Raw genomic sequence first — 27,336 nt, 5'->3', positions numbered from 1 at the left:
CCGGGCCCGTTTGAAGTTTGCTAGAGAGCATTTGGATGATCCAGAACAGGATTGGGAGAATGTCATATGGTCAGATGAAACCAAAATAGAACTTTTTGGTAAAAACTCAACTCGTCGTGTTTGGAGGAGAAAGAATGCTGAGTTGCATCCAAAGAACACCATACCTACAGTGAAGCATGGGGGTGGAAACATCATGCTTTGGGGTTGTTTTTCTGCCAAGGGACCAGGACGTCTGATCTGTATGACGGAAAGAATGAACGGGGCCATGTATCGTGAGATTTTGAGTGAAAACCTCCTTCCATCAGCAAGGGCACTGAAGATGAAACGTGGCTGGGTCTTTCAGCATGACAATGACCCCAAACACACCGCCCGGGCAACGAAGGAGTGGCTTCGTAAGAAGCATTTCAAGGTCCTGGAGTGGCCTAGCCAGTCTCCAGATCTCAACCCCATAGAAAATCTTTGGATGGAGTTGAAAGTCCGTGTGGCCCAAAAACATCACTGCTCTAGAGGAGATCTGCATGGAGGAATGGGCCAAAATACCAGCAGCAGTGTGTGAAAACCTTGTAAAGACTTACAGAAAACGTTTGACCTCTGTCATTGCCAACAAAGGGCATGTAACAAAGTATTGAGATGACCTTTTGTTATTGACCAAATACTTATTTTCCACCATAATTTGCAAATAAATTCTTTAAAAATCAGACAATGTGATTTTCTAGATTTTTTTTTTTCAATTTGTCTCTCATAGCTGAGGTATACCTATGGTGAAAATTACAGGCCTCTCTCATCTTTTTGAGTGGGAGAACTTGCACAATTGGAGGCTGACTAAATACTTTTTTGCCCCGCTGTATATGATTAGATATTGCTGTGAAAAGTAACAATTGCGCTACTTTCAAGTTCATTTTTAAATTATCAAATGTGTCAAATAATTTGGACCCCACCTCCACCCCTCTTTAACAGAATTTAAAATACATCTGCATATTCATGCACAGAAGCATGGAATGCAAGCAACGTTGAAAGATGTTTGAATTACTTGACACCGAAGTGGAGAGGCACTTGGCCCAGGGCATAATGTGCATTTCACGATTACACACATGTCTTTAATTTCTTGGAGGGAAAAGTAATATCTATACTTTCATTTAAAGAAGGCTATTTTGGGATAATTTGGGATCGCCATTCCTGTTTCTCGTTGACTCACTTGTGATGTTGTGTGTCCCACTATGCGTGCTTCTGAGGTTGTGTAAACAACAACTGCCCAACTCCAACTCTGATGGGCTTACCATGACATTTTACTCTACCTCAGCCAGTCATCATCATTTATGAGATTGTCTCGTTCCCACTAACCAAGTCACAACAGTAGAGAGAGAGAGAGAGAGAGAGAGAGAGAGAGAGAGAGAGAGAGAGAGAGAGAGAGAGAGAGAGAGAGAGTGAGAGAGAGATCTAGTTGGTCTTACGAAATAACTGCTTCAATTATAGTAACGCGCCACATCTTTTGGCAGTATGGGCGTTATAATGATAGGAAGAGTATTCAATTAGATTACGCGTTACTAAAAAATATAACGACTATAGTAACACCATTATTTATAATTCCTTTATTCCCTTCACTGATCAAGAGACAGAAAAAACTTAACATTAATCAGGCATATTTTATTTGTGTATGTAGTTTTCTATTATTTTTCGGGAGAGTCTCAAAGATCTACCAGTTGATCACGACCGACGGGTTGGCGACCACTGGTTCAAGATTAAACAGGTTACGCTACTAAGAATGTTATTTTTCATTTGAATGTTTATGCCGCGGCCAGAAAATTAAGTAGCGACATCATCGCGTTATAATCGATTATGGTCAGCCACTGCATCGATGCATCGTCCATGTCCGCATCGCGATGCATTGATTCTTTGATTAATTTCAACACCTCTAATGTGCTGTATATCCATGAAGATAATGTTGAGTTTGTTTACTGTTACAGAGATAAGAGTTGTTTCTTCAACTTTAATGTATATATGCAATGATTTGTTTCTCCCACATTTTTGTTTTGTGTCCTTAGGTGTCAGAATGTACATCTTTGGATGGATTACAACAGGCCACAGAACCACTTACCAATTATCTGGCCAATGCTGGGTGTCTCAGGCCTTTGAAAGGCATAGAGGACCAATACCTTTTGTTGGAGGACATCCTCATGTTTCAGGTGGTCCATAAGAATAACAAAAGATGTCAACATATATGTATTAGTAAAAGCCAATGTACAACCTTACAAACATCCCGAAACAAGGCTTACATGTGTCCTGTAGATAACTTAAAGAACATCAGGTTTTAGATAGTTGTTAAATGCAACACCTTTTTGCATAACCAAAAACTCTGAACTGTTTTGTAAGTCATTCCTTTTATGTACTGGGTGATAATTTATCCAATTTGAAAACAGTTATTTGTATATTCTCATGATCAATTTTTAGATTCAGGGGGGGGATGAAGACCCTTGGTGTTCTTGACGCAATAAGAATGCACCTAGCTCCTTTCAGACTGCTGATGTTTCACGAGCCATCCCAACTGACAGCTGATGTACTAGAAAAGCTCTTTGTTATTCGACTGTCAGCAGTGGGCAGCAACAAAAGAAGGGCAGAGGAATGTGCTGTTCCATTTTCGAGGGACTACTTGCTGGATATTAAGGGTAAGTATTATTGCTAGCTATGGAATATGTATACTACACAACTTTTTTCTCTAGGTAAATTGCCTTCCTTCAGTTATGTGGTTTGAGTTGTATTAGTTTCATCAGATACCTTAGTACAGTAGTTTGGTAACTTTGAACCCTCTTTCAACATTATTTTCATATGCTCTTCTGTTTGTCTTTTCATCCCTTTTAAAAGAACATACTAGATTAATTTGGTGTTTTTTGGCCTACCCTGGGCCAGGGCTCCCGACAATAAAGCTAATCTTAGGGTGCTGGCATGCGGTCAGACCACATACGGAGTTAGATTAGATGCATCAAACACGACACTGGTTTCGACAACATTGTAGTTCATGTCGGCAACAACGATGCTAGGATGAGACAAACCGAGGTCACAAAAAGCAACATTGCTAGGCTTTGTAACTTCACCAGAAAGATGTGTCGGCATTGATTAATTCTCTCTGGCCCTCTACCCGATAAGGGTTATGATGAGTGTTGCTGGCTGGCACAATATAGTTCAGAGCAGGGCTTTGGTTTCATAGATAACTGGCCCTCCTTGCGGGGTCGCCCTGGTGTGCTCATGAGAGACGGCCTTCACGCTACTGGGTTAGGCGCCTCAATTATGTCAATAAACCGAGGTAGATGTCTTAGCCAGGCGTAACTCATCCACTCAGCACGCTGGGTTGAAGGAGTTTAGCAAACCTGCTAGCAACATGATAGTTTATGTTGCAGAGTCTAGAACAGCAGGTGGGTTAGTTGAACCAGTTCATCAGGATGATGTATCTATTGCACCAACCCTTTCAGAGCTGAGTGTTAACCGGACTCCCATTGAAATAACGCTGTACCTATATGTACGCTGGTGCAAAATTGCATGTCAAATCGCATGTTGAACCACATGTCGGGTCTCATGTTAACAACCCTTTCGGGACCGACTCCCTCTGAAAATAACACTGTACCTATGTGTACAGTGGTGCGGCCTTGCACTGTCTCGAGGTGTAAAACCCGCAGGCGATGGACGCGACCAGTATGTTGAAATCTCGCTATCCCACTGACCGCTTCAGAGCTGAATGTTAACCAGACTCCCTTTGAAAATACCGCTGCACCTATATGTATGGTGGTGCGGCCTCGCACTCTCTCGAGGTGTAAAACTTGCAGGCGAAGGCCGCGACCAGTATGTCGAAATTGCGCTCCCTGACCGCTTTAGAGTATTCCCTCTGAAATGGGACTCCCTCTGAAAATAATAAAATGGAAGCACTCAGAATAGGTTTCATGAATATCGGTCGCTTTAATCTAAAGCGCTCTTGATCCAGGATCTAATTTTTGATAATAAGATCGACATACTGAGCCTTTGTGAAACCTGGTTAAAACCAGATGAGTTTCTAGCCCTAAACGAAGCTACTCCCCCCAATTACATTAGCGCACAAGTATCTAGAGAAGTAAAGAAAGGTGATGGAGTAGCCCTGATATCTAATTCTAAGCTTAATTTAAAGCCAAAGAATAGATATATATTCAGATCCTTTGAGGTGCTCGAGTTCCCAGTTCCCCGACAAACAAAACGAGTTCCAGACTCTTTCGTTTAGCTGTAGTACACGGTCCCCGAGGACCGTATTCACTTTTTGTTGATGAGTTTTTCTGATTTTGCAGCTGATCTGGCTACATATTCAGACAATATTTTGCTTATTGGGGATTTCAACATTCATGTGAATAACCCATCTGAAGCCCTCGCAAGGGCTTTTCTGTCCATTACAGATACGCTTGGCTTCAAACAGCTCGTCCAGCACCCAACCCACATCGGTGGAAACATGCTGGACCTCGTTTTGTCCTGCGGTGTAGACATTTCAGACCTCGTGGTCTCTCCCTACACCTCACCTTTATCAGACCATTTTTTGCTAACTTTCCAGGTGGTGGTATCCTCCTCCTGCAACGATTAGCAGGCTACTTTCAGCTTTCGTCGCATCACCCCTGCAACCATTACAGCTATGGCAGCTAAGTTGCATTGTCTGCTGCCATTGATTCAGTTGCTCCTTGTAATTAAAAAACGATCATTGAAAAAACCAGCTCCCTGGTTTAATGCAGAAACGCGCAACCTGAAGCAAAGTTGCAGAATCCTTGAACGCATATGGCACTTGACTAAATTTGAGGTCTTTCATCTTGCCTGGCACAACAGTCTGATCACCTATAAGGGTGCGCTGACTACTGCCAGGAACGCCTACTTTTCCAGTATCATCAACTTGAATAGAAACAATCCCAAGTTTCTTTTCGATACGGTGAAGAGTCTGACTCAGAAACAGACGTAGGCTCCTCCCTCTTGGCAGGTCAATTCATGGATTTCTTTGAAAATAAGATTCAATCGATTAGAGAGGAAATTGATGCGTGCCATGCAACTTGTCCTGCACATCCTGCGGGGCAGGATGGGATCTTGCCCAGAAGGATGGGGAACTGTGATGCAACTCTCCTGGAGTTCAAGACAATTCCTCTGATTGAACTTGAAAAGGTGACAAAGGCATCGAAACCAACAATTTGTATGTTGGATCCTCTCCCTTCCAAGGTTCTTAAGGAACTTCTTCCCAAGTTGGGGCCTGCAATCCTCTCGCTTACAAATCTCTCGCTTTCCACAGGAATTGTTCCCTCGAATTTCAAGGCTGCAGTGATAAAACCGCTATTAAAAAAGCCTGGCTTAGATCCTGAATTAGTCAGCAACTATTGGCCTATTTCGAATCTGCCCTTCCTGCCCAAGGTACAGGAAAGGATTGTAGCAAAGCAAATCGTCGACTATCTGACGAGGAACAATCTCTTCGAACCTTTCCAGTCGGGGTTCAGGAACTTCCACTCAACTGAAACTGCTGTGACAAGAGTTGCAAATGATATCCTTCTTGCTTTGGATACAAATGCAAGCTCGATGCTTGTGCTGCTGGACCTCAGTGCTGCGTTCGACACGATCGACCACCGCATTCTTCTTCACATCTTGAGCACTATGTTGGTTTTGGGGGTACGGCTCTTGGCTGGCTTAAATCGTACCTCACAGATACACAATTTGTGCTCCATGAAGGTTCAGAATTGAAGCACTGCAAACTACGCTTTGGTGTACCACAAGGGTCGGTCCTTGGTCCATTACTTTTTGCAATCTACATACTTCCCTTGGGCGACGTTATCCGCGGATGACACCCAGCTCTTTATTCCTGTAGAACCAAGGGACTCGGCCCAAATCCAGAAGGTGGAGTCCTGTCTGGCAGCGGTGAAGAGTTAGATGTCACAGAACTTCCTGCAGCTTAACACTGGGAAGACAGAGCTGAAATTTATCGGCTAAAAGCGGGACCAGAGAGAATTTGAGAATGTCTCACTGTGGTTGGATGGCCTCGCCATCCAACAGAGTGCATTTGTCAGAAATGTTGGTGTCCTGTTCAACCCTCAACTGTGCTTTGACCAACATGTTTGAAGTATAATTAGAATTGCTTTTATCCATCTGAGAAACATTGCAAAAATCAGACCAATTTTATCTGCAGCAGATGCAGAGACACTGATTCATGCATTTATATCATCAAGACTGGATTATTGTAATTCATTGTTCTCGGGACTACCAAACTCTACCACGAGAAGTCTACAGCTTGTACAGAATGCTGCAGCTAGACTGCTGACCAGAACGAGAAAGTTTGATCACATCACTATTCTCGCCTCTTTGCACTGGCTACCAATAACTTCCAGATCGGATTTTAAGGTGTTACTGCTAACCTATAAAGCCTTGCATGGACTATCTCCACCCTACCTGAAGGACCTGATCATTCCTTATAGTCCTTCTCGGTCCCTCCGGTCTTCGGGAGCTGGCCTTCTTTCACTACCGAAGGTTAAAAAGAAATCGGCTGGACAGAGAGCGTTTGCCTATCGAGCCCCCATCCTATAACCAGTGATCAGGGAAGCTGACTCTGTGGAGTTATTCAAAGGAAAGCTCAAAACGCACCTCTACAATCTTGCATTTGGAACATAGGAGTGTGAAAACGACACAGATGCGATGTGAAAACCACTTTCTGTTTTTTTGTGCTTTTGTTAATACAGTATACATTTCCATTATGTACTTTTCCGTTCTAATTCACTATTCTGTCTGTTCTAGCGTGTTGCGGTGACTGGACTGGATGCCTGGACTCTCCTCATGGTTAACCGGCCAGCACCACATCACCAATTTAATATGATGTGCATGTATTTACCTGTATGTAAATTATGGCACGCATTGCACTGATGACCATCCCTGGAAGAAGGAATCCCCTACTATGCGTTTCTTCTAAAGATTTCTTCCTTGCTAATTTTAAGGGAGTTTTTTCTTGCCCTTGTAGGGGCTTGGGTAAGGGGGGGTGTCATAAATATTTGGCCTGTTAAGCCCTTTGAGACTGTAATGGTGATTAAGGGCTATACGAATAAAATTGAATTTAATTACTTTTTCAGAGCGAGAGGGACCCTTGAACCTTGGTAGGATCCTAGCCTTTGCAACGGGAGCAAATGGAATTCCACCCCCTGGCCTGTCCCCATGACCTTCAGTGGATTTTCTCAATGACCTGCCCCCCGGACAAGGCCGTCATTTACCCACTGCAAACACGTGCATTAAATCTTTCAAGTGGCCATTACTGAACAAATATGAGGATTTCAAGGACAACATGGAATTCGCATTTGAGTTTTGGTCAGGAATGACTCCCAAGAAAACTGAAAAGGAAACAATATACATATATATATATATATTTTTATGTAAAAAATTTTCAATGCATAAATTGTCAAGTGCCTTTTATTAAAGATCAAATATTATATCACCAGGTGTGAGTGTAATTAGCTGTTACAAGCCGTTTGGAAAATCTGCCTCTTTTGACATCACAAGTGGGCGTGTCCACCTAGATGTGTGCTGGATAGATGAGCAACGTTTGCTACAGTCCACTGGGTAGGCTGGTAGACTGATCTATCCAACCTACATCTAGGTGGACATGCCCGCTTGTGATATCAATGTGTCATTTTTGCAGATGTGTCATTTTCATGTGAAGAGGCAGTTTTTCAAAACGGCTTGTCGTGGCTAATCACACTCACACCTGGTGGTATAATATGTCACCTTTAACCTCCTAATAGTGTCCTAATCTCCTTGACGCTCATGATCCTGCTCATTAAGAGAGTTCACCAGGCCCAAAAATAATTGTATGGGGGGTCTACAGTTTGTAGAATTCTGTTTACAACTGTTTCATTGACAATAAAGTAATTTACTGGAACAGCAACAGTTTTTGAAGTCTCAAAATAAACTGGGGTGTCTTCATTCATTTCAGAGTTGTCACTCCCAACTAAAATGTTCTGCATTTCCTCTCCACTGTTAAGAACACCTCTCAGTCACAATTGAAGAGGCGTTTGGTATCCCTGTGTAGATAATCCATGGTTGTTCCACTGGTTTCTGAATTCTGCAGTTGACCTTTGAACTCTTGGCAAGTAGATGTAGTGTAGACAAAATAAGTGCAGTTCATTTGTAGAATTCAGTATGCCCTCATTATCAATGAAGGAGAAGAGATCACTTTAGTAGAAGGAGATGACTCTGTTTGACTCTGCCCACAGCTGATCAATCCTCTGGTTGTGAACACTGCGTCCAGTGATGACACTACCTCTATTTAACCCTCTATTTTCCTGCATATACCGGGCAATGCTGGAGTTCTGCAGGCCATGATCACAGCGTACTCTCAAGGGAAGGCCAAAATTCTCTACACCTTGAGGAAAAAGTTCCAGTACACTTGATGCTCTATTGTTATTTAGGCACTACAAGTATATGATGGTCGTACTAAAGCCGTCAACACATCCATGAAGACCATTCTCCACCTGACCAGTTTGTGGTTTCCGTCTGTAAGCCTATGGGAAAATTTAACAAATTACTTAAAAAGGGCTACGTTCACTGTAGTACCAATATACTGTATATGAACTTAATGTAATATTTTAAAAAACGTACCATAATTGATTGGGTTTTTGAACAAAATAAATTCTTCTGTGAATTACACAACGTCTACGGAAGGCCCGACCAATTTGGTCAAGATGTTGCAGGCAGCGTCTTAAATGCCACCTCTGTAATCTAAGGTGTGAGGTACGTGTTTGAAGGCTCGAACAGACATACCTTTCCCCTGAACCTGGAGTGGTTTGAAGGATCTCTCTGATGACGTTACACAAGGCCTCATCAGACATTGCTGTATAGCTGAGGGTATCAATTTGTAGCTGCTGTATGTGACGGTACAGTGTCCTCCTACTGATTCCAAAGCATACAGCTATTCGTCCCAATTCATGCCAAAGGAAAAACAGTAGGCAATTTGTTGATGTAGTATATTGTATGGAGGGCGACCAGGATGACCAGTTCTGAAAGTTGGTACTCCTAAGGCCAACATGTTCCTTCCCACTGACCTCGAGTTTCGATAGGAATTCATGACATATTGAAAACATGCATGGAGCACCTCCAGGTCACCAAAGCTTCCCTGATTGTCACCCTCATGCTGCTGGTTAAGCGAGAGCAATGAAGAGATTATCCAAGTATAACCATCAAGCTCAGAAATTATTCTGTCCAAAATGACACTGTTATGTCCAAAACTGTCAGTTTCCCTCACAATTCTCTGAACACACCGCAGTGAATCAGGGAAAAAGATAACCATGTCTTCCTCATTACCATTTACCTCCACAATCAAAATCTGACCTTGGAAAATGAAGTAAATGAGAAGAAATAACCCTCACATCTTTTTGTCCAACAAGGTTGTTTCTAATGCTTGTTTTAAATGTTCCTTGTTATTCTTGAGTTGGTGCTAGCTTGACTTTCAAAACAGCCCACAAGCCCACTAGATAGGCGCGGAGCCACATAAGGGCCAACGTGGGCCAGTGCCACTATGATTGACAGCCGGCCCACCTCATCAGAAGTGCCTGGCATCAACTTGAAATTCATGGATCGAAGCGGGGCTCCCCCCGCTAAGGCCCGCCCCCCTCTCCCAAACCCTGTGACGCTAGAATATCATTCGGAGGCGCACACAGCTTTTGACCGTGCTATTATAGATTATATTATACAGATATCTATATATTACAGCATTTTATATTTTTAAGATTTAGAGCTCAAGGACGCCCGCCGAAGCTCCCGGAGTGTTCTAGATTTGAATATGTTATAGAAAAGACCATATTGTGAATAAACGGCCGCTGGTTTCTCTGGCGTCTCTGGTACTTCAAAAGGTAAAGACTGGCCATGATTGAGAATGAATTGGCAGAACAGAAACAGGGCGGTCACAAGAGGAAGCCTCCCCCAAAATCAGGCAACCATATTAACAAGCGATCAAATAATTTTTTGGTGCGAACGCAGCATAACAGAATCGCTCGAAATTCCAGAGTGAAATGACAACGCATTATTTTGAGCGCCAGAAGCTGCCGCCCCTTCTGTCAGCCAATCAGGAACTGGGGAATCAAATTCACTTCTGTTTCATTCAAACTCTCTCAGACACCCTATACTCTCACACACTACTATATTCTCTTGCATAAACAACTTTACTCTCACACAATACTATTCTCTCTAAAACACACTACTATATTATCTTGCATAAACAACTATAATCTCACATACACAACTATATATTCTTGCATAAACAACTATACTCACACACACACTACTATACTCTCTCACATACACTACTATACTCTCTTACATACACTATTCTCTCACACACTACTATATTCTCTTTAATAAACAACTATACTCTCTCACATACACTACTATACTCTCTCACATACACTACTGTTACAACTGGCTCGGAAGCCATAACAAAGAATGGAGACAGACCACAGAGTTTAAATCCCAATATAAAGTGTTTTACTGTAAATAAATAATTGTACAAGCTAAAAGTCTTGACAGTAGCACATGTCACGAGAAAAGCAAGCCCCCTTTTGAGGCTGAAGGCATGGCTTTCAAGCACACCTTCGCAGGTGTGCACAATTAACTTGATTGTGCCTGTGCACCACCCAAAGACCATTGCACTGCCACTGCAAGGTCAGTGGGGGTGTAGAGGGGCGTAACACTACTATAATCTCTCACATACCCAACTACATACTCTCGCACACACTACTATACTCTCTCACATACACTACTAAAATCTTTTACATACCCAAATACTGTATATGCTCTCTCACACACTACTATACTCTCTCACATACTCAACTATACTCTCTCACATTCACTACTACTCTCTCTCACATACACTACTATACTCTCTCACATACACTACTATACACTCTCATACATACATGTAAAAGGAGTATAATAGTTTGTCTGTATGAGTATAGTGGTGTATATGCCGCTCTGGCTCCTCCGGCGGGAGGCCGGGAGTCTGGCGGAAGCTCCGGGAGTCCGCAAACGGCAACAATCCCTTTCGCCTCCATGTCGCGGAGGAGAATCATGACTTTAGGGAGTCAAAGCCAAAGTTCCTTTCCCCCCAATTCCTTGTCAACCATGCATATTGTGCCTTAAATGTCCCCTGGGGTTGAATATGAATCTATTCATCAATGTTTGTTTATTATTATTTGCCATTAATCATCTGATCTGTGAGGAAATCACGTGTTCAGATAATGCAATTCAGCATCTGTCAGTTTTCAATTTCAGCTTCCAGGTTTTTTAGCAGTGCACAGCAATACATTTGACAGGGGTTGACACTTAGGTTTCAAAAGCACTTGCCCATCAGACAAGTACAGGTCATGTTCAACTTGCCGAATGTGATGTTCACTTGCCCAAATTATAATCAGAATCGTGAACGGGCCTCTTTTTGCCAGGCACCCGGCATGGTTTTGGGGGTCTCAGAAAACTCATCCTAGCTCAGACTGAAGATGAATGCTAGCTTCCACACATGTTGTGTTTAAAAAATAACAAACTTCTCTTTGTTTACTTATTTATCGAATGGTCACATCGTGCCATGAAGTGATTTCAGTCCACCGTTGCAACCTATTAAAGCTATTGCCCAGTTATATGTAGACCTGCAAGATTTTATGCAAATGTACATAACTAAATGTCAGAGGTAGAAGCAAAGATTTGTCTTTTTTAACTTTCACGTTTCTTGTAGCTCTAACTGAATAATCACAATCGCGTTTCTAGTAGTGTTGTCAATCACGATACTGGATTTTCTAACTTCGATACTATACCTGGAAAAATAACGATATTCTATACCATTTTCGATATCAGGGGAAAAGTTTTTTTCAGGAAAGAACGTACCCAAAGTAAATAGAGTATATCTCCACAACTGCAAGGGCGATAATGTCATCTTTGTGCCAAAAGAAAGATTGTTGTGCAAGTGAAATATTCAATGGGGATAATACTCGGTTAAAGTGAATAAAGCCATGGAACACAGCATAAGTGGAAGATAAAATTTCCACCTGAAATAATTATCAGTTGGTCGTTATCAGTTGGGAGCGCTGTCTTACTATGAGACACAAATAAAGGTAGATATCTTACAATTTTGATACTTGACACCTCTATTTAAAGTTCAGGGCAAATATAATCGAATGCACCAAGCCAAACACTCGCAAATACACATATGGCCACTACATTGCGCTGAAGAACATGATTTCTGATTGAAGGCATTTTACCTTTTTCTTAAGAAACCTTCTCTAAGTCATTGATTGTAAACACCATGTTTAGTTGCAAAATTTGGCCCAGACACTGGATTATCTGTTCATGGTGGTTTTATGCGATCAGAATCAACTTTGTGGACAAAAATCACAAAGGTAAAACTTCATTTTTGGTTGTTAAAAGAAAAGGGGACGTTTCTTCTTAAGTTGTTATTTGCGAGTTTTAGTCACAGAATGATATGGTTTGGACTGTTGGAATAAGTTGAGGCTGAGCTTTCATATAATCTATAGTTTCTGAGGGTCCAATTGCGTGAAAAAGATCGCTATTGCTGTGCATGTGCATAGTTATGAAACCAAAAACCGTGTTCTTGCATATGACTTTCCTTGGTGATTTGCCTCAATCCAAAGTACTTCCAAACCGCACTCCTCCATCACTACTCCATTTTCCTTCTACCTAAAGCGTTCGCGGAGGCGCTGCACTTGAGATGCTAGCAGTGTTGCCTAACCTTTAGCTAACACTTTCGAATCACTGCCAGAGACTGCACTGCGAGTGAGTGACAGAAGGTGGGGCTATATTCGCTCTGAAGCGATGCGTGTCTGTTAGATGGCTGTCCCAGAGAAGAGAAGACAGCGCACTGATCAATTGCAAATACTTCTATTTTGTGTGATTTTGCGGAACAAAAGGTTGTTCTGCAGTTTCTAAAAACACTTGAATAAAAAGCCTTTATATTAACATCCACCCAAAATCCACTAGCCCGTTCGGGCAATCAGAAATCAATCTCAACTTGCCCAAATATTACTTTTAGTTGCCCCGGGCAAGTGGACAACCGTTAATGTCAAGGCCTGTTTGACCTTTAAGATTCTTCAGTTCAATTCCTTTTACATTTCTGCATTTTTAGCAATGCTTTGCGCTTTTCATTCAGCTGTCACTTTATTTTTTTTTCAACCCTTTAATTTTTTAAAATGGTGTGCATGTTTACATTATTTACTCCATTTAGACTTTTGAACTCTGTTCAAATCCCTTCACTTGATTTAAGCCATTTAACGTTTCTTTATGTCTTAATCTATGTGGTTTTATTAAAACATATTTTCAACCTCACTTTGTACTACAGCACTCACCGCATTTTCTGCAGGAAATGCATTTTCTAGTTAGTAATGATCTGAACTTGTGTAGCCAGGTTTACAAATCACTGGATACAAATCACTTTTGCTACACTTGTACCACTTAGACGTGTTGCAAAAATATCTGCAAGAAAATCAACAACTGAGACTCGTAGCAGCAGATTTGAGCAGTTGTATCAATGGACTTATGCTCATTGAAATGCTCAATGAACATAGCGATCTATATCATTTTATTTGTGAGGAAATATTTCACAGATGTGCAACTTCTGATGCATTAGTTCACATTTGGGTTTACAAATGCACGAGTTTTCTGCATGTTCTCAGATTATGAAACACGGGTGTGCGAATGGGTTTTGCACCAACTGCGCTGCAATAATTGCAGCAAAAGTGTAAAGTGCATGACTCTTTGAAATTGTGATACACAGGATAGGATTTGTGTACCTGTAACAAAGGACTTGTGAACTCATTGCCCCTATTTTGTGTTTACAATGGTCGAAAAAATATTTACGACTTCAAATTTAATGTTACAAATTTGTGGCTTTAGCATACACATGCAAAATAAATATTTATGACTTAAATGTACTGTTTGTGACTTAAGTGAATGCATGCTAAAGAATTTCGCTGCAATTATACCCTCATATTTAACCATCCCAGAGTATGTCACACAAAAATCCTATTTGATGGGGTAGAGCGTGTGACTGGAGTGCTCTTCCTTAGTTAACTTAGAAAAATTATTTTGTCTTTTGGACTTGTTTTAACATTGAAGTAGCTGCTTAATACGTTTATTATCAAAACCATTGTAAATCGATTGATGCTGTGATGGCTGGGGGGGGGGGGGGGGGGGGTTATGGCTTGCGTATCCTCCACCCTGGGGGTTCAAAGTGAGGAATATTCCAATAACTAACGAATGATAAGTCATCGCATCGTTGGTCATCCCATATTTGCCTGCTGCCTTGCGCTCGGAAATATATATATATATTCGATTACTGGGTTATTCAGACGAAGTATAACCCAGCCTTCTGCCAGCGGTCCCCAAATATGCATAGATGTTAAAAAAACGCTATATTTTTTGCATTTACACTTCACATAAAAGCAGAAATATATATATCTGAATGTTGAATTGAAATTAAAATACCTTCCTAACGAATGAACATCCAGACATTATAATATTGGGGCTCAGCCCTAAATTCCATTTGCAACACCCCTAGAAGCTTCCAAATCTTTCCACAAAGCCCGAAGACTTCCATTATCAACAGTCTGAAGTAAATATTTTACCACATGCTCGGTACATATCCGTTACTCGAGCAGGTACATCAATTCAAACTTTTGAATAGTTAATTGGTTAGTGGTAAGCCTGACGGGGATATTTTGTGGATTAAAAGTTGATTTCTCCTTGGATAAACAAACTAACCGGCTGCCAGAGATAAGAACATAGGTGTGGATCATCAGCATATCTTCAGAAGCAGACTGGGACCCCAGGAAATATGTCAAATCTGTGACTCAGAAACTGTTCAATTGTCTGTTTTTGACATTTTTCTGGGCTAAGCAGCACAAGGAGCGACTTACTGACAGTCGGCTACTGTTAGCGTAAGGCTAGCGTAAGATACTGGCACTGCCCCACAGGCACTTTACAAGCGCCATCCTGCGAAGGAGCATATTTGCTGCTGGAATACAAAATCCAAATACTTTATTTGTGTGGCATGCAAAAATACATCTATGTTTTCGCGGCTAAGCTTCCAAAAGATATTAACCACAGAAAAAGAAAACTTTAGAGGGAGCGGATAAAAACAAAGAGTAAACACTAATGTTAAAATGCCTTTTTAGGGTCAATAATTTCATTTGGGGGTACTACTAGAATAGGGTTACATGCCTGTATGCTAGAAATACCCCTTATTATTCTCACTGTTCAGTTCTGCAAAACCAATTTCAGCATCTTTCAAAAACATCCCACCTCCCGAGTAGCCCATTCTGCTGTGATTGGTCAGCACTCCCACTCTGTTGCGATGGCCGAACGCTTTGCGTGTGTGTCTGCAAATTCAGCCCCCCGAGAAGTTGTAAACATTGCAGGTAGCCGGGAGGCGGGACTTCTGCACTTCAGCAACGCCCACTGCACAGTCTGACGCCACACGGTTTTGGAAGTAAAGTCTGAGCGCAAACAAGCTGTTTCAACACTTATTGAGGGGCGTTCTCGGTGGGCGCGAATTCTCCGCCTGGCTCAGACTTAGATTTGTCTATCTTAGCAGATAACATAAAACATATATACATACGGCATATAAGAGTCTAAAGCAAACGGAAAAGTTGAAAAACCATGATATCAGCCCTTCAAGCCCCCTACCTCTGGGGAGTAGAGGTCCACGGTGGCGCAGGGTCTCCCGGCTGCGTCGCAGCCCCCCAGCATGTACATCTGGCCCCCAACCTCGGCCACCGTGTGGTACACCCGGCTGCTGGCCAGGCCGGACAGGCTCTGCCAATGGAACTCATTGGCCGAGGGAAAGGACATGGTCCCCGGTCCCCCTGCTCTACTGCTGTCCCAGCAGGTGTAGGGGAGGCCCCACAAGAGATTCTAAGACACACACGTGGCAGAGGGGGTGGTGCTGTGTTGTTGGAGCTGGAGATCTGGTGGAGGGGGGGTGATGGAGGAGGAGGGCTGCAGGAGTCCAGGGGAAGAGGCAGAGATCGTCAGCCCTCCCCTTCCCCCTCGATGGCTGGTCCACCGCCTCACACACTGGGGGCCTGGAGACACAAAACAGAACATCTCTGATATCAGCGGCCCATCCAGATCGAGAGAGAAGAAGCCATGGCTTTGTTTCCTAGGCTCCCTCCATGCCCAGCTGCCCGGGACCAAGTAATCAAGAAGAGGACACAAATGTTAGTAGAATAAAGGTTTATTTATACCCAAACTCACTCTTCCCCTGCCTACGCACTGCTTTCCCTCAGGGAGTAAAGGAGGACACCATCTGCAATGATGTGGTAAGAGACGGTGGAAAATAAATAATATAAAACAAACTGGCGCAGCCCCTTGCAGCCCAACGCGATCAGAGACCTTATTTTTGGGACGGCAAAACTGCTAATGCAATATGCATGGTGTTAAACTTCCGCTGCTGCAAATGAAAGTCAAGCATTAGTATTGTTTGGTGCATAAGGGCCTTGGTACCGCGACACAGTGGTGACAAAAGCCACACTGTGCTGCCTGCATTATGGGAAACAGGAATGATATCCAATGGTCTACAGCCTATTCGTGTCCTACTTCTCAAAAACACGTCTCTATCCATATAAAACGTTTCATCCACCATTGTGATAAACACACCTTTTCACTTAAACACTGCTCCACGGCACCAGAGTTGACACAGAGCTTCAGAAAAAGAACTAGTGTTACCATAGCAACAGTAGCAATGTGGGGTGTCGAGATGTAGAGCAGCAGGGCATTTTATTTGATTATTTACTCTTCACTCGTACATAATTGCCTTATCGCTTGGTTTGGCTTTAATAATGGGATTCTATAAGGATAGATGCAAAACAAACCAAAACGGGGAGCTGTCTGCTCTCCGGCAGTTTGCGCTGCCACGCCAGCGGAGCGGGATAACTTTCCAGTTTGGCACGCAGGGCAAGTTAATTGCAATCTGTAACCAATTTACTTTGAGTCATCCTTTACTTAGAGTTTTTTTCCTTTAATTAACTGCTTGAACAGCTTGAGATCAACAGCAAGCATGCTAGCTAAAGTCATTTGCAATCAGCTTGCCTCCGAGCAAAAACTTTTAATTAGGTTGCGTCACGTCGAACCCGCCCTGTGAGGGGACCCGCTTCAAAACGGTAATATGGACGCGAAGGTGAGCCAACTTTTAATTAAATTAGGGATTCCTAAATGTGTCTTTGTTTTCCTATCATGTCACTTCCCACATGATCATCTCATTAACCTTCTAACAGCTTGTGAATGACAACAGACATTGTTTATCATTCATAATTAAACTGATCACTTGACGACAAAAGGTACATTCACGAGTGGTTGAGCCCCCTTACAGCAGCATGGCAGTCTTCCTAGTGCTAGACTCAAGGTTGGCTTGCGTCGTATTTCTGTAAATAAATGTTTATTTTCAACAGTTGCATATTTTTTTACAGGTATAACATCCTTATTTTCATGAAGATTCAGATTCATAATTATACTTTTAATTTCAATAACATTTTCTATCAGAGGGCACGCAAGCTAACACACACAGACACACACACAAACACACAGACACACAGACACACATACTAGGGGTGTAACGATACATGTATTCGTATTGAACCGAATCAGTACGGACGTCTCGGGTCGGTGCATGGATTTACACGGAGAATGCACGGTGTAAAATTAAATAAAACTGGCGTGCAAATTAATTAATGTAATGCAGAACTAATGTAAGTTCTCCAGGGACAACTAATGGCGGGTTTTCACCGGAGGGTGCGAGTCAGTTGAGTTCGCTAAGGTGCGGCACGGAACTCGTTTCCACCGCCAAAAGTGGGCGTGACCTGGACTGAGCCGTATTCAGCCGTACTCGTCTCGCTGTACTCCTCCGTTGGGGTACTGAGACGCCTGAAAGGGTGCCGGCAAGTTCGAGCTACACACGCCGTCCGTTGATTGGTCGACAGAATCGCACTTCCGTGAGACAGGGGGATGATGACAAACAAAACACATTAACCGCAAGGTATTTCTGGACAGCATTGTGACATCACAGGTGGGCGTGTCCACCTAGATGTGTGACGGATAGATGAGCAGTGTTTGCTAGTCTACTGGGTAGGCTGGTAGACTGATCTATCCAGCACACATCTAGATGGACATGCCCGGCTGTGATGTCACAATGCTGCACATTTTCAAACCTGCTTGTAATGGCTAATCACACTCACACCTGGTGGTGTGATATGTCCCCTTTAACAACGAGATAAGCGGATATGATTGGCTAAGGCAGAGTCATGTTTCATGGTAGCCAATCAGAGCCAGTGTTTTTACACACAAGCCAGGACACGCGTGCCACACACACAAACGCACACACCAAACAGATTCGATGAAGCAGCAGAAACGGCGAGTCCGGAGCAATCCGATGAAAAGTTGGCATTTTCTGTAGTATTCGGCAGATGTTCCACAGCCTTTGCAACTAAGCAAATTAAAATTCAGTGGGAAGTTTATCAGGGCCTTGAATGGGCAGTTCAACCATTTAACACATTAAGGCCAAGTGATAACTGTTCAGAAAATTCCAAATTATTTGACACATAGCAACTTTCTTTTTTTACAGTAACGCAAATAGTTACTTTCCCTGGTAACTAGTTACTTTTATTATAGAGTAATTCAGTTACTAACTCAGTTACTTTTTGGAACAAGTAGTGAGTAACTATAACTAATTACTTTTTTAAAGTAACGTTCCCAACACTGCTGTTGCAGCTAGCTCAGGGGAGAGACTGCATGACACTACATGCAGGTGGTACAACCTGAGACATGCACAATAAAAAACCCTCCTGCATTTTTTTTTCTCTTCCCTTCATTGTATCGAACTCGTACAGAACCGTGATGTCTGAACCGAGATATGAACCAAACCGTGACTTCAGTGTACTGTCACACCCCTAACACAAACGTTAGGGTAGTAAATTGGACTAACCGGCATGTCTTTGGAGATGGGAGGAAACATACCACATGCTCTTTGTGTGAGTCCGTAAGAATTGTTGGGAAGAATCAAAACAACAAAGCAACCAGCTAACATTAGCCAATTACAAACACATGCAGCTTTAGGTGCCATCCAATTGTCCACTAATCTCTCCCACCTGCAAGTTCTCAACCACAAACAAACTCAAGATGCATCAACATCTAGGAGCTATTGAAGTGTAAGGTAGGGATTCATTTCAAATACTTTAAGGGCCCTATCTTGCACTCAGCACGATTTACTTTGTACACCGACGCATGTATCGTTGCTACTTTGTACATGGCGTAAAGCTGATTTCCCCCGCAGCAAACTCGCGCCACTACACTTGCGCCCTGAGAGGCGTGTCGGCGTAAAGCAGAGGTGTGCTCCGGCGCAAATGATACAAGGTGCTATCTTACTGATCGATAAAGCAATTGCACTACTGACAGAATAATACCTAGTCAAAGTGCACTAGGGGATTGTGCAGTTGGTGTTGCAATTTTACGTATCATGGTCGGTCGGAACTGCAAAATAATCGTACACACCATTAGGCTATTCAAAGCACAAACATGCAAACAATAAGCCTAATATAAATATTATGATGTGGATTGTGGTAACATTTTTTTTCCATTGCGGCTGCATGAATGAACTCTGTAGTAGGCCTTGCCATGCATTGAAATAATAATAATAACAATAACAAACTCGACCAAAGTAGGCTATATCCCAGCTATCCAAAACAAAATCTCGTTTTAGGGTAAATGATAACGTTGGTTCAATTATTTGGGAATGAACAGCTGATACAGCATCTGCAAACACTGCAGCAAACACATATGTTCTTGACGCAGACATCGTGAACAAGCCCATAACTTCTAGGATTGATGAGTATTTGATCGTGAGAAAACCAAGTTTCACCGCGAGTGAGTGTTTAAAAGAATGAATGAATGCGGGTGATACTTGGCGGGTGTGCCTCCATCTGTTTAAACACACGCAAACTAAACACGTTACGCATAATACAGTCCATTGCAATGTACAGTATATTAACGGTGGGACACATGCATATTATGAACACAAGTCGATAACGATAATGTATACAATACTGGTAAGAAACGATGTTTGTTAATGTATTGCCGCATATCTTTAAATAGACCCACAGTTGCGGCCACAGGACCGCACATCATATATGTGTTAGCTTCTCTTTGCTGAAATTTACATGACGACTCAGTTTTTCTGAAGTTGTAGAAGAAAACGCTATTCCATGTCTGAAATAGGCCTATTATTTGGCCATAAACTGAGCCATTTGAAGTTTGAAATTCACGTGGTCATGCATCTGTCTCAGCGGAGACTGCAAATGCGCTGTGAAAATATCAACTCGTCAAGTTCAAATGCGCTGGCTCTTAAAGGGGAAGGGAGATGGAACTCTCATTGGTTTGTTGCACGTTACGCCCAAACACACCTTCAGGGTTTCAGAACAACTCATTTTAGATTTGCTTCGGGCGAGAGAGTCATTTATCTGCCCTATATTACAAATATATATGGTTCTGCTAATAAAATGTTGGAGACCATTATAATTACTTGACAGTGTTCCAGCAGTTTAGGTTATCTAATTTATTTGACTGGTTTGACCTTTTTTGTTTGAATATATTGTACTCAACATAACCCTAACCCTAATCCAACTTTTCCTCATTTTTGATCCATTTACTAAAGCAGTTCAAAAGGTCTTCAATCTCTTCTGTTGGCCCTCTTGTTTGTATCAAAATGGTGAGCTTTGCAAATGGTTCTGAGGAGGTGAAAGATGTGGTTAGAAGTTATGACTTAGATCTATGTGTTATTGGCTACGATTACGCATAGCTTCACCCTTCAATGTATTTTCAAAGTTCACAATTGGTTATGTAAGGGATAATGTATAGAACGCCGGTCATTATCAGGAAAATAAGCCCCGACAGGGCTAACCAGACACCGACGCGAAACGGAGGTGTCTTGCTTCGCCCTGAAGGGGCTCATTTTCGATAATGACCGGCGACGTTCTGTACATTATCCCGATTACTCGGCTCCTAGCCAAAACAAAATAATAACTTCACATGGTGTCTTTTTACAATTTATTTGTTACCAGCATTTGTAGTGTTCATCAGCAGAGAAATAGTCCGCCAAAGATGTTGACGTCGCTTAGCAACCGAGTACGTTGGGGTTCATAAATTACGAAAAAAGAGCAGTCTTACGTTTGCAGTACGTAAGACTGCAAAATATCTACGTTCCTTGACAGCAGTCTTTTTATGCTTAGCATGGTGAATGATCAAATATAATTCACTGCCGGAAGTTGTGAAGGGCCTATGCAAGTGAACAGAGTGTTCGACGGCATTGAGAAGAGCTGTGTAATAAATGTTGTTAGTGGCCGCCAAAGTCATGAGGCGTGAGCAAGGTGTGTTGGCAAGCCCAAACTTTGGTCCCTGTCTGCCAATACCAGGAAATGTTGTGCTAAAGAGCAACAGTTTTTCTAATGCAAACAAAATACAGTTTGTTTTAAGGGCCCATCTTTTGTTTTTGTCTGCTTCCTATCGTGTTGTAGCCGATATGTAGTTTGTGGTAAACATTGTATTTTTGTATGGACTGGAATAATAATGGTAATGTCCTGGGGCCGTATTCACTAAGAAGTAGCTCATAAGTGGCGAATTTAGGAGAAACTCCTAAAAAGAATGGGCCTGTCAGTCTTAAATTTAGGACTCCTAATTTATTTTACTAAGAGCAATTCACAAAGTATTTTAGGCCTTAAATAAGCACCTAAGTCTAGGAGAGCTTTAAAGTCCTCGAGAGGACTCCTAACTCAGTAAGACCTATTCACAAAGAATCTGAAAATGGCTGCAGTAAGACAAAAGGTTTGGAGACAATGGAGGACTGCGAATTGATAAAGAGCTAAATGATGAGGGTATCAAACATGTTGTTTAATTAGTGCGGGATGCGTACAACAACGTCCACAACGAACAGGAATAACCCGATCCGTCTAGAGATAAAATGTTTCGCAACTCTTCGGTATCTAGCAACAGGGATAATGCAACTTTGCAATGCCGACGATTTAGGAATATCGCAACCGTCAAAACACATGGGGGCAAAGTTACAAATGTACCTTAAATCATCCTTAATTATTTAATATATAAATATAAATAAATCAGTTGAACCATCATTATTTGTCTCATGTATTAATAGTAATACATTACTTTAATCATTTTTTCAAGTAAAAAATAATATAACTACTCTTACTTATGATTACTATATAATCATTTATTGTAAGGTGATTTATTGTATTAAGTTTATAATCAGCTCAGTAGCAATTGGTCCTGTCTTCTTTGTCTCCACTTTAATATATCATGATAGGAGGACTTGAATGGCTGTATGGGCTGGTATTTTAAGTATTTAAGTGCTGAAAATATGTTAATTGGTTAATGGTTTGCAGGGAGCTTTTAACAACCTCCTTGATATAATGCAATTTGCATATTTTTATTGTTTGCTTTCTCTCTCTTTTTAATTTGCATACAACGTCATTATCGTGGTCTGCACAGACTTGTCGTCATTTGTGTATTCTGCTAACTGCACTGTCCATAACTACTTGATAGGACTTCATTTGTAGCCAATGTTGTGGGGATGTTGCGGATGAGTGCGCTCAACAACCAATCACCTTACTGACCGCTTCTAAACTCCTTAGTCCTTAGTATGAGTAGGTCTCAGCGGCTTTGTGAATTACTATGAAGAAAAAAATCTCACATAAAAACTTTTAGCGTGAGATAGGAGGACTCCTAGCAGTAAGATAAAAAGCTTTGTGAATACGGCCCTGGTCTTGCCAGTATAAAGGCCAATTTCCACCGGAAGCGGCAAGGACACGTTCCGACTGAGGGCTCAAGACGTCCATAATTATAATAGGCCTATATGAATCGTAAAAATGATTATGATTAGAATGATTCATACAATATTATTCACAAGTTATAATTAACCCCTACACATCAATATTATAACCCATTAAATATGGTATGATTGATGATTACTAGATATCATGGCAACGTCCGCTCGCGACACTGGACTTGCGAGGCATCGACGCAGACTTTCATTTCTTCTTTGCCACTGATTAGCTATTGATATAGACAGACTGTATAATATTACAGTACCCTGTAAATCGCATAGGGGTCGATGTGAGCTAATGAATATTCATGAGCAAAGGTAAACTGATGGCTGTAGAAGTCTTCTGAGACACGGCTGCAAACCGGCAACTTTCAAAAATAGAAGAGGCAAGTATCATAAACGAAGTGCCGGTTTGGGGACGGTTCCGTGCTGTGCCGGTGCCGTAGGGAATAGCCTACATTGACTTTAATGGTTTCTATTATTTTCAGCGACCGGTACGCTGCCGTGCCGCTTCCATGCCAATTCCGGTGGAAATTGGCCTTAAGGCATATAAACACATCTCAGACTTTTTTCTTGCTACACAGAACGAAATGTTAACCATGCTCCACAAAACGAAAAGAGAGAGAATGAGAGAAAGAGAGAGAGAGAGAGAGAGAGAGAGAGAGAGAGAGAGAGAGAGAGAGAGAGAGAGAGAGGGGTGTGCGCAGATAATACAGTGCACCCTCTAATTATGTATCAATATTTCTGTTTTTTTAAGAAGACCTCCTCAAAAACTGAACGCGTTTCTCAGACAATTAACGTGCTCCACAAAACGAAACGAGAGAGAGAGACAGAGACAGAGACAGACACACAGAGAGACAGAGACAGAGAGAGAGAGGAGTGAACAGCAGCTAATGTCCGATGTCAAGGCTGGAGCAAGGACGAAGCTAGAAGGCAAGTATCAAACTGAAGCTGAATAGCGTTAGGTTTATTTACCACCATGCCTCTGAGTTTACTCAGTCGGCACCGAATCCGCTAGCATGTCGACACGTTAGCTAACTATGATGACAAAAGCATGACCGGCGGCGTCGGCGTCTTCACATTGTGTAATTATATATTGTGTACTATTTTTATTATCATTGCTTGTGTGTGATGCCAATGAAACACTCTCTTGGGCACGGAATAAATAATTTATTTTCGCCCGTTAACTTCGCTAGCTAGCCAGCTAGCTAACGTTAGCACAGTAAACTGAACGTGAATGGGAACTGCTAGTTATGTTCGCTAGCTAGGTATAGGACTTTGGTTAAACTTTGCTGAAAGCTGAAATAACATGCGTTCAGCAACTGTGTGGTAGTCTACTAGTTTTAGCAAAAATATGTTCAGATAGTTTATTAAACAGGGCTCCAGAGTGCGACCAAAAATCTGCTCAGTGTGACTAATTCTGTTCTCTGGTCGCACCAGTGCGCCTCCGTCACATTTTCAATATCTCAAATAGCCTATGTCCCCGCTATTTCAAATAGACCTATGTTAATTACTTAACTAATACATGCAGCCTTTCTTGCTATGCCCTACGCACTCTCCCTCTCTCATTCTCCTACGCGAAGTTTCATTTTTTTTTTTTTTGAAAAGATGTTTAGACGACCAGCCACTAACGTTAGCTTACCACTTAACAATGAGCAATTACGTTTGCTTTTGTGATCTAACTGTCACAGGCGGAGAGAAAGACGAACATTTGTTTAGAGCTGCAACAATGAACAATAATCGATTATTAACCCTCTTGCCTCTTCTACATTTTCACTAGTTTTTTGGCCATAACTTTCACTGTATGACTTGAAATGCCATGACTTTTGGCTAGGATAGGAAGCTTAATTTTATGTAACTTGTCAAAATTAGATTTTGAAAATTTTCTAACATCAATAATACACTGGGTAAAAAAATTCATACTCGACTTAATACCCTTTTCATAAATGATACTGAGATTTGGTAATGGTTTATTTCAACCAGTTACTTTCTGTCTTACTTGTCTTTCAACACTAGTCACTGGTCAACAAACAATATGGAAATATTTTCTTTATTGGGGGGATATTGGCTAACACAGTTTAGGTCAACTATTTCACAACCAATAGCATTTATTTTTATTTTGGCAAATTTCATGATTCATAATTTTTTTTTTCTTTCTCTCTGCAGAAAAGTGATGCGAGTTGATTTCATGGAGTAAACTGAAAAGGTGAGTACTGCACTGCAGTTAAGGATGTCAAAAGATTACACCTGTCGTAGTTGTGGTGCTTCAGTGAATACCCTAAAAGGGTACGTGATGCATCAAGGGCTTCATAAAAATGAACCACATTATCAGTATGCGTGTTATATGGAAAGTTGTAAGTTTCAGTTCCGAAATTACAATGCTTTTAAATGTCATGTTTACCGCCGTCATCGACGCTCATCTAACGCATCGCAGTGTCAAACTTTGCAGGCACCCTTTCTATGTCAACTTCCACATTGTCAGAAACAGTTGATCGACCTTAAAGACCTTCTCTGTCACCTAAAATCTCACAATTCAAGAAGAGAGGTAGTGCATTGCCCATTTAAAAACTGTGATAAAACATTTTCAGTGTCCTCATCTTTCACAGCCCACCCATCTAGGAAGCACAAAAACCCCACAGCTCTGCATGTCTCTGGTGCATACTGTCCTCTTTCAGTTCCTAGTGAGTCTCAGTCCTCTGTTGCTGAAAGCCAGCCAGATGAAGGGTCAGCTGTTGATGAGCCTGAGGCAGATGTCCCAGACCTTGCTCAAATGAAAAGTTTGTACATGAGAAATCTGTGCATGTTTTATATGAAACTACAGGCCAAACAACTTATCCCTTCCTCTACATCCAGTCGATCGTAGAAGAAATGAATAGTCTTAATGGAATGTGCCTGCAGTACACGAAAAGTCCACTGAAAGCATCTCTTCAAACAAAAACGGAACTATCTGAGACTGATATTGAAGATGTTTTGAAGACCCTAGATGGTGTAGATATTCATGGATCCTGCAGCTCCTCCCTTTCCACAGAGTACAACAGAAAATAGTATTTTGAAGAGAATTTTCCATACGTGCATCAACAACCCATTTTTTTGGGGTTTGATGAAAATAGAAAGGAGCAATATGCTCAGTATGTTCCCATAAAGCATACATTGACAACTCTTCTAAAACATACTGATGTGCTGGAACATGGTTCTACATCTGAGAATGAAAGTTCACCTCATATTTTAAATGATGTGTGTGATGGATCGGTATTCAAATCCAGTCCTCTTTTCGCTGAGTCAGGTGTCACTTTAAAAGTGATACTTTATCAAGATGCTTTTGAGGTGGTTAATCCCCTTGGCTCGGCAAAGAAAAAACATAAGCTGCTTGGAGTCTGCTTCACTCTAGCAAATTTTGAACCTTTTAATCGATCCACTGTTGACAACTTGCAGCTTTTGCTTTTGTGTCAAGAAGCTGATTTCAAATATTTTGGCCACGAGAAAGTGTTCTCTCAATTGATAACCGATCTTGGAGAACTGGAGACAAATGGACTGAATATTTCTGGAAACATTGTTAAGGCAACTGTCTTTTGCATTACCGGTGACAACTTAGGGTCACATAATATTGGTGAATTTACAGAAAATTTCAGTACGTCTCAACATTTCTGCCGATATTGTCACGTAACCAGAAGTGAGCTAGACAATTTGGAACACCATGCTCCAATCCGTACAGTACAAGAGTACAATGACACTGTTCAAGAACTGCAAAATGGTGATGCGAGTGTAGTCAAAGGTGTGAAATTTAACTCTGTCTTTAATTCACTGACATTTTTTCATGTTTGCCAGCCAGGCCTCCCACCCTGTATTGGCCATGATCTCTTTGAGGTTGTCGTGGCATCTGACCTTGCCATTTACCTGACCTATTTTGTCAAGGTGAAGGAATTCTTCACATATTCACAGCTTAATCGAAGGATCAAACTGTTTAGTTACCAGGGATCTGATGGTAGTTCTAAACCAGCTGAAGTTTCAGTAAAGGGTGTGAAATTAGGTGGCTAGGCAGCAGAAAACTAGTCTTTGCTGAGACTTCTCCCCATTATCATTGGCGAAAAGATCACAAACACAGAGGATCCTGTATGGCAACTGACAGTCCAGCTGAAAGAGCTAGTGGAATTGATTTGTGCCCCTACTATATCAGTACCCCAGGTTGTATTGCTCAGTGTTCTAATTGGTGATTATCTGGAAGGAAGGAAAGATTTTTTTCCTTGACAAAAACTAAAACCAAAGCACCAATACCTCACCCACTACCCTGCCTTAATACTAAAGTTTGGCCCACTCATTCGGCTGTCGACAATGAGGTTCGAGAGTAAGCACTCATATTTCAAAAGATGTGTCCGAAGGACACAAAACTTAAAATATGTATGTCACACACTTGCAAAGAACCATCAGCTACTGCAGGCATA

General features: G+C 41.7%; 1 protein-coding gene across 1 annotated transcript in view; it reads right to left on the bottom strand.

Moving 5' to 3' along the window:
* Positions 1–15,864, bottom strand: part of klhdc8a (kelch domain containing 8A) — a gene marked incomplete at both ends in the record, with an annotated part of 32,124 nt that extends 16,260 nt beyond the window's left edge. The window contains one exon of the mRNA XM_079742004.1: positions 15,700–15,864. Coding sequence (XP_079598130.1) covers positions 15,700–15,864 — 165 coding nt within the window. The remainder of the gene's footprint in view (positions 1–15,699) is intronic.
* Positions 15,865–27,336: the final 11,472 nt, after the last annotated feature.

Source organism: Pollachius pollachius (assembly GCF_949987615.1).
Source record: "Pollachius pollachius genome assembly, chromosome: 8".
NCBI lineage: Eukaryota > Metazoa > Chordata > Actinopteri > Gadiformes > Gadidae > Pollachius > Pollachius pollachius.
This window is presented reverse-complemented; position numbering and strand designations above follow the sequence as displayed.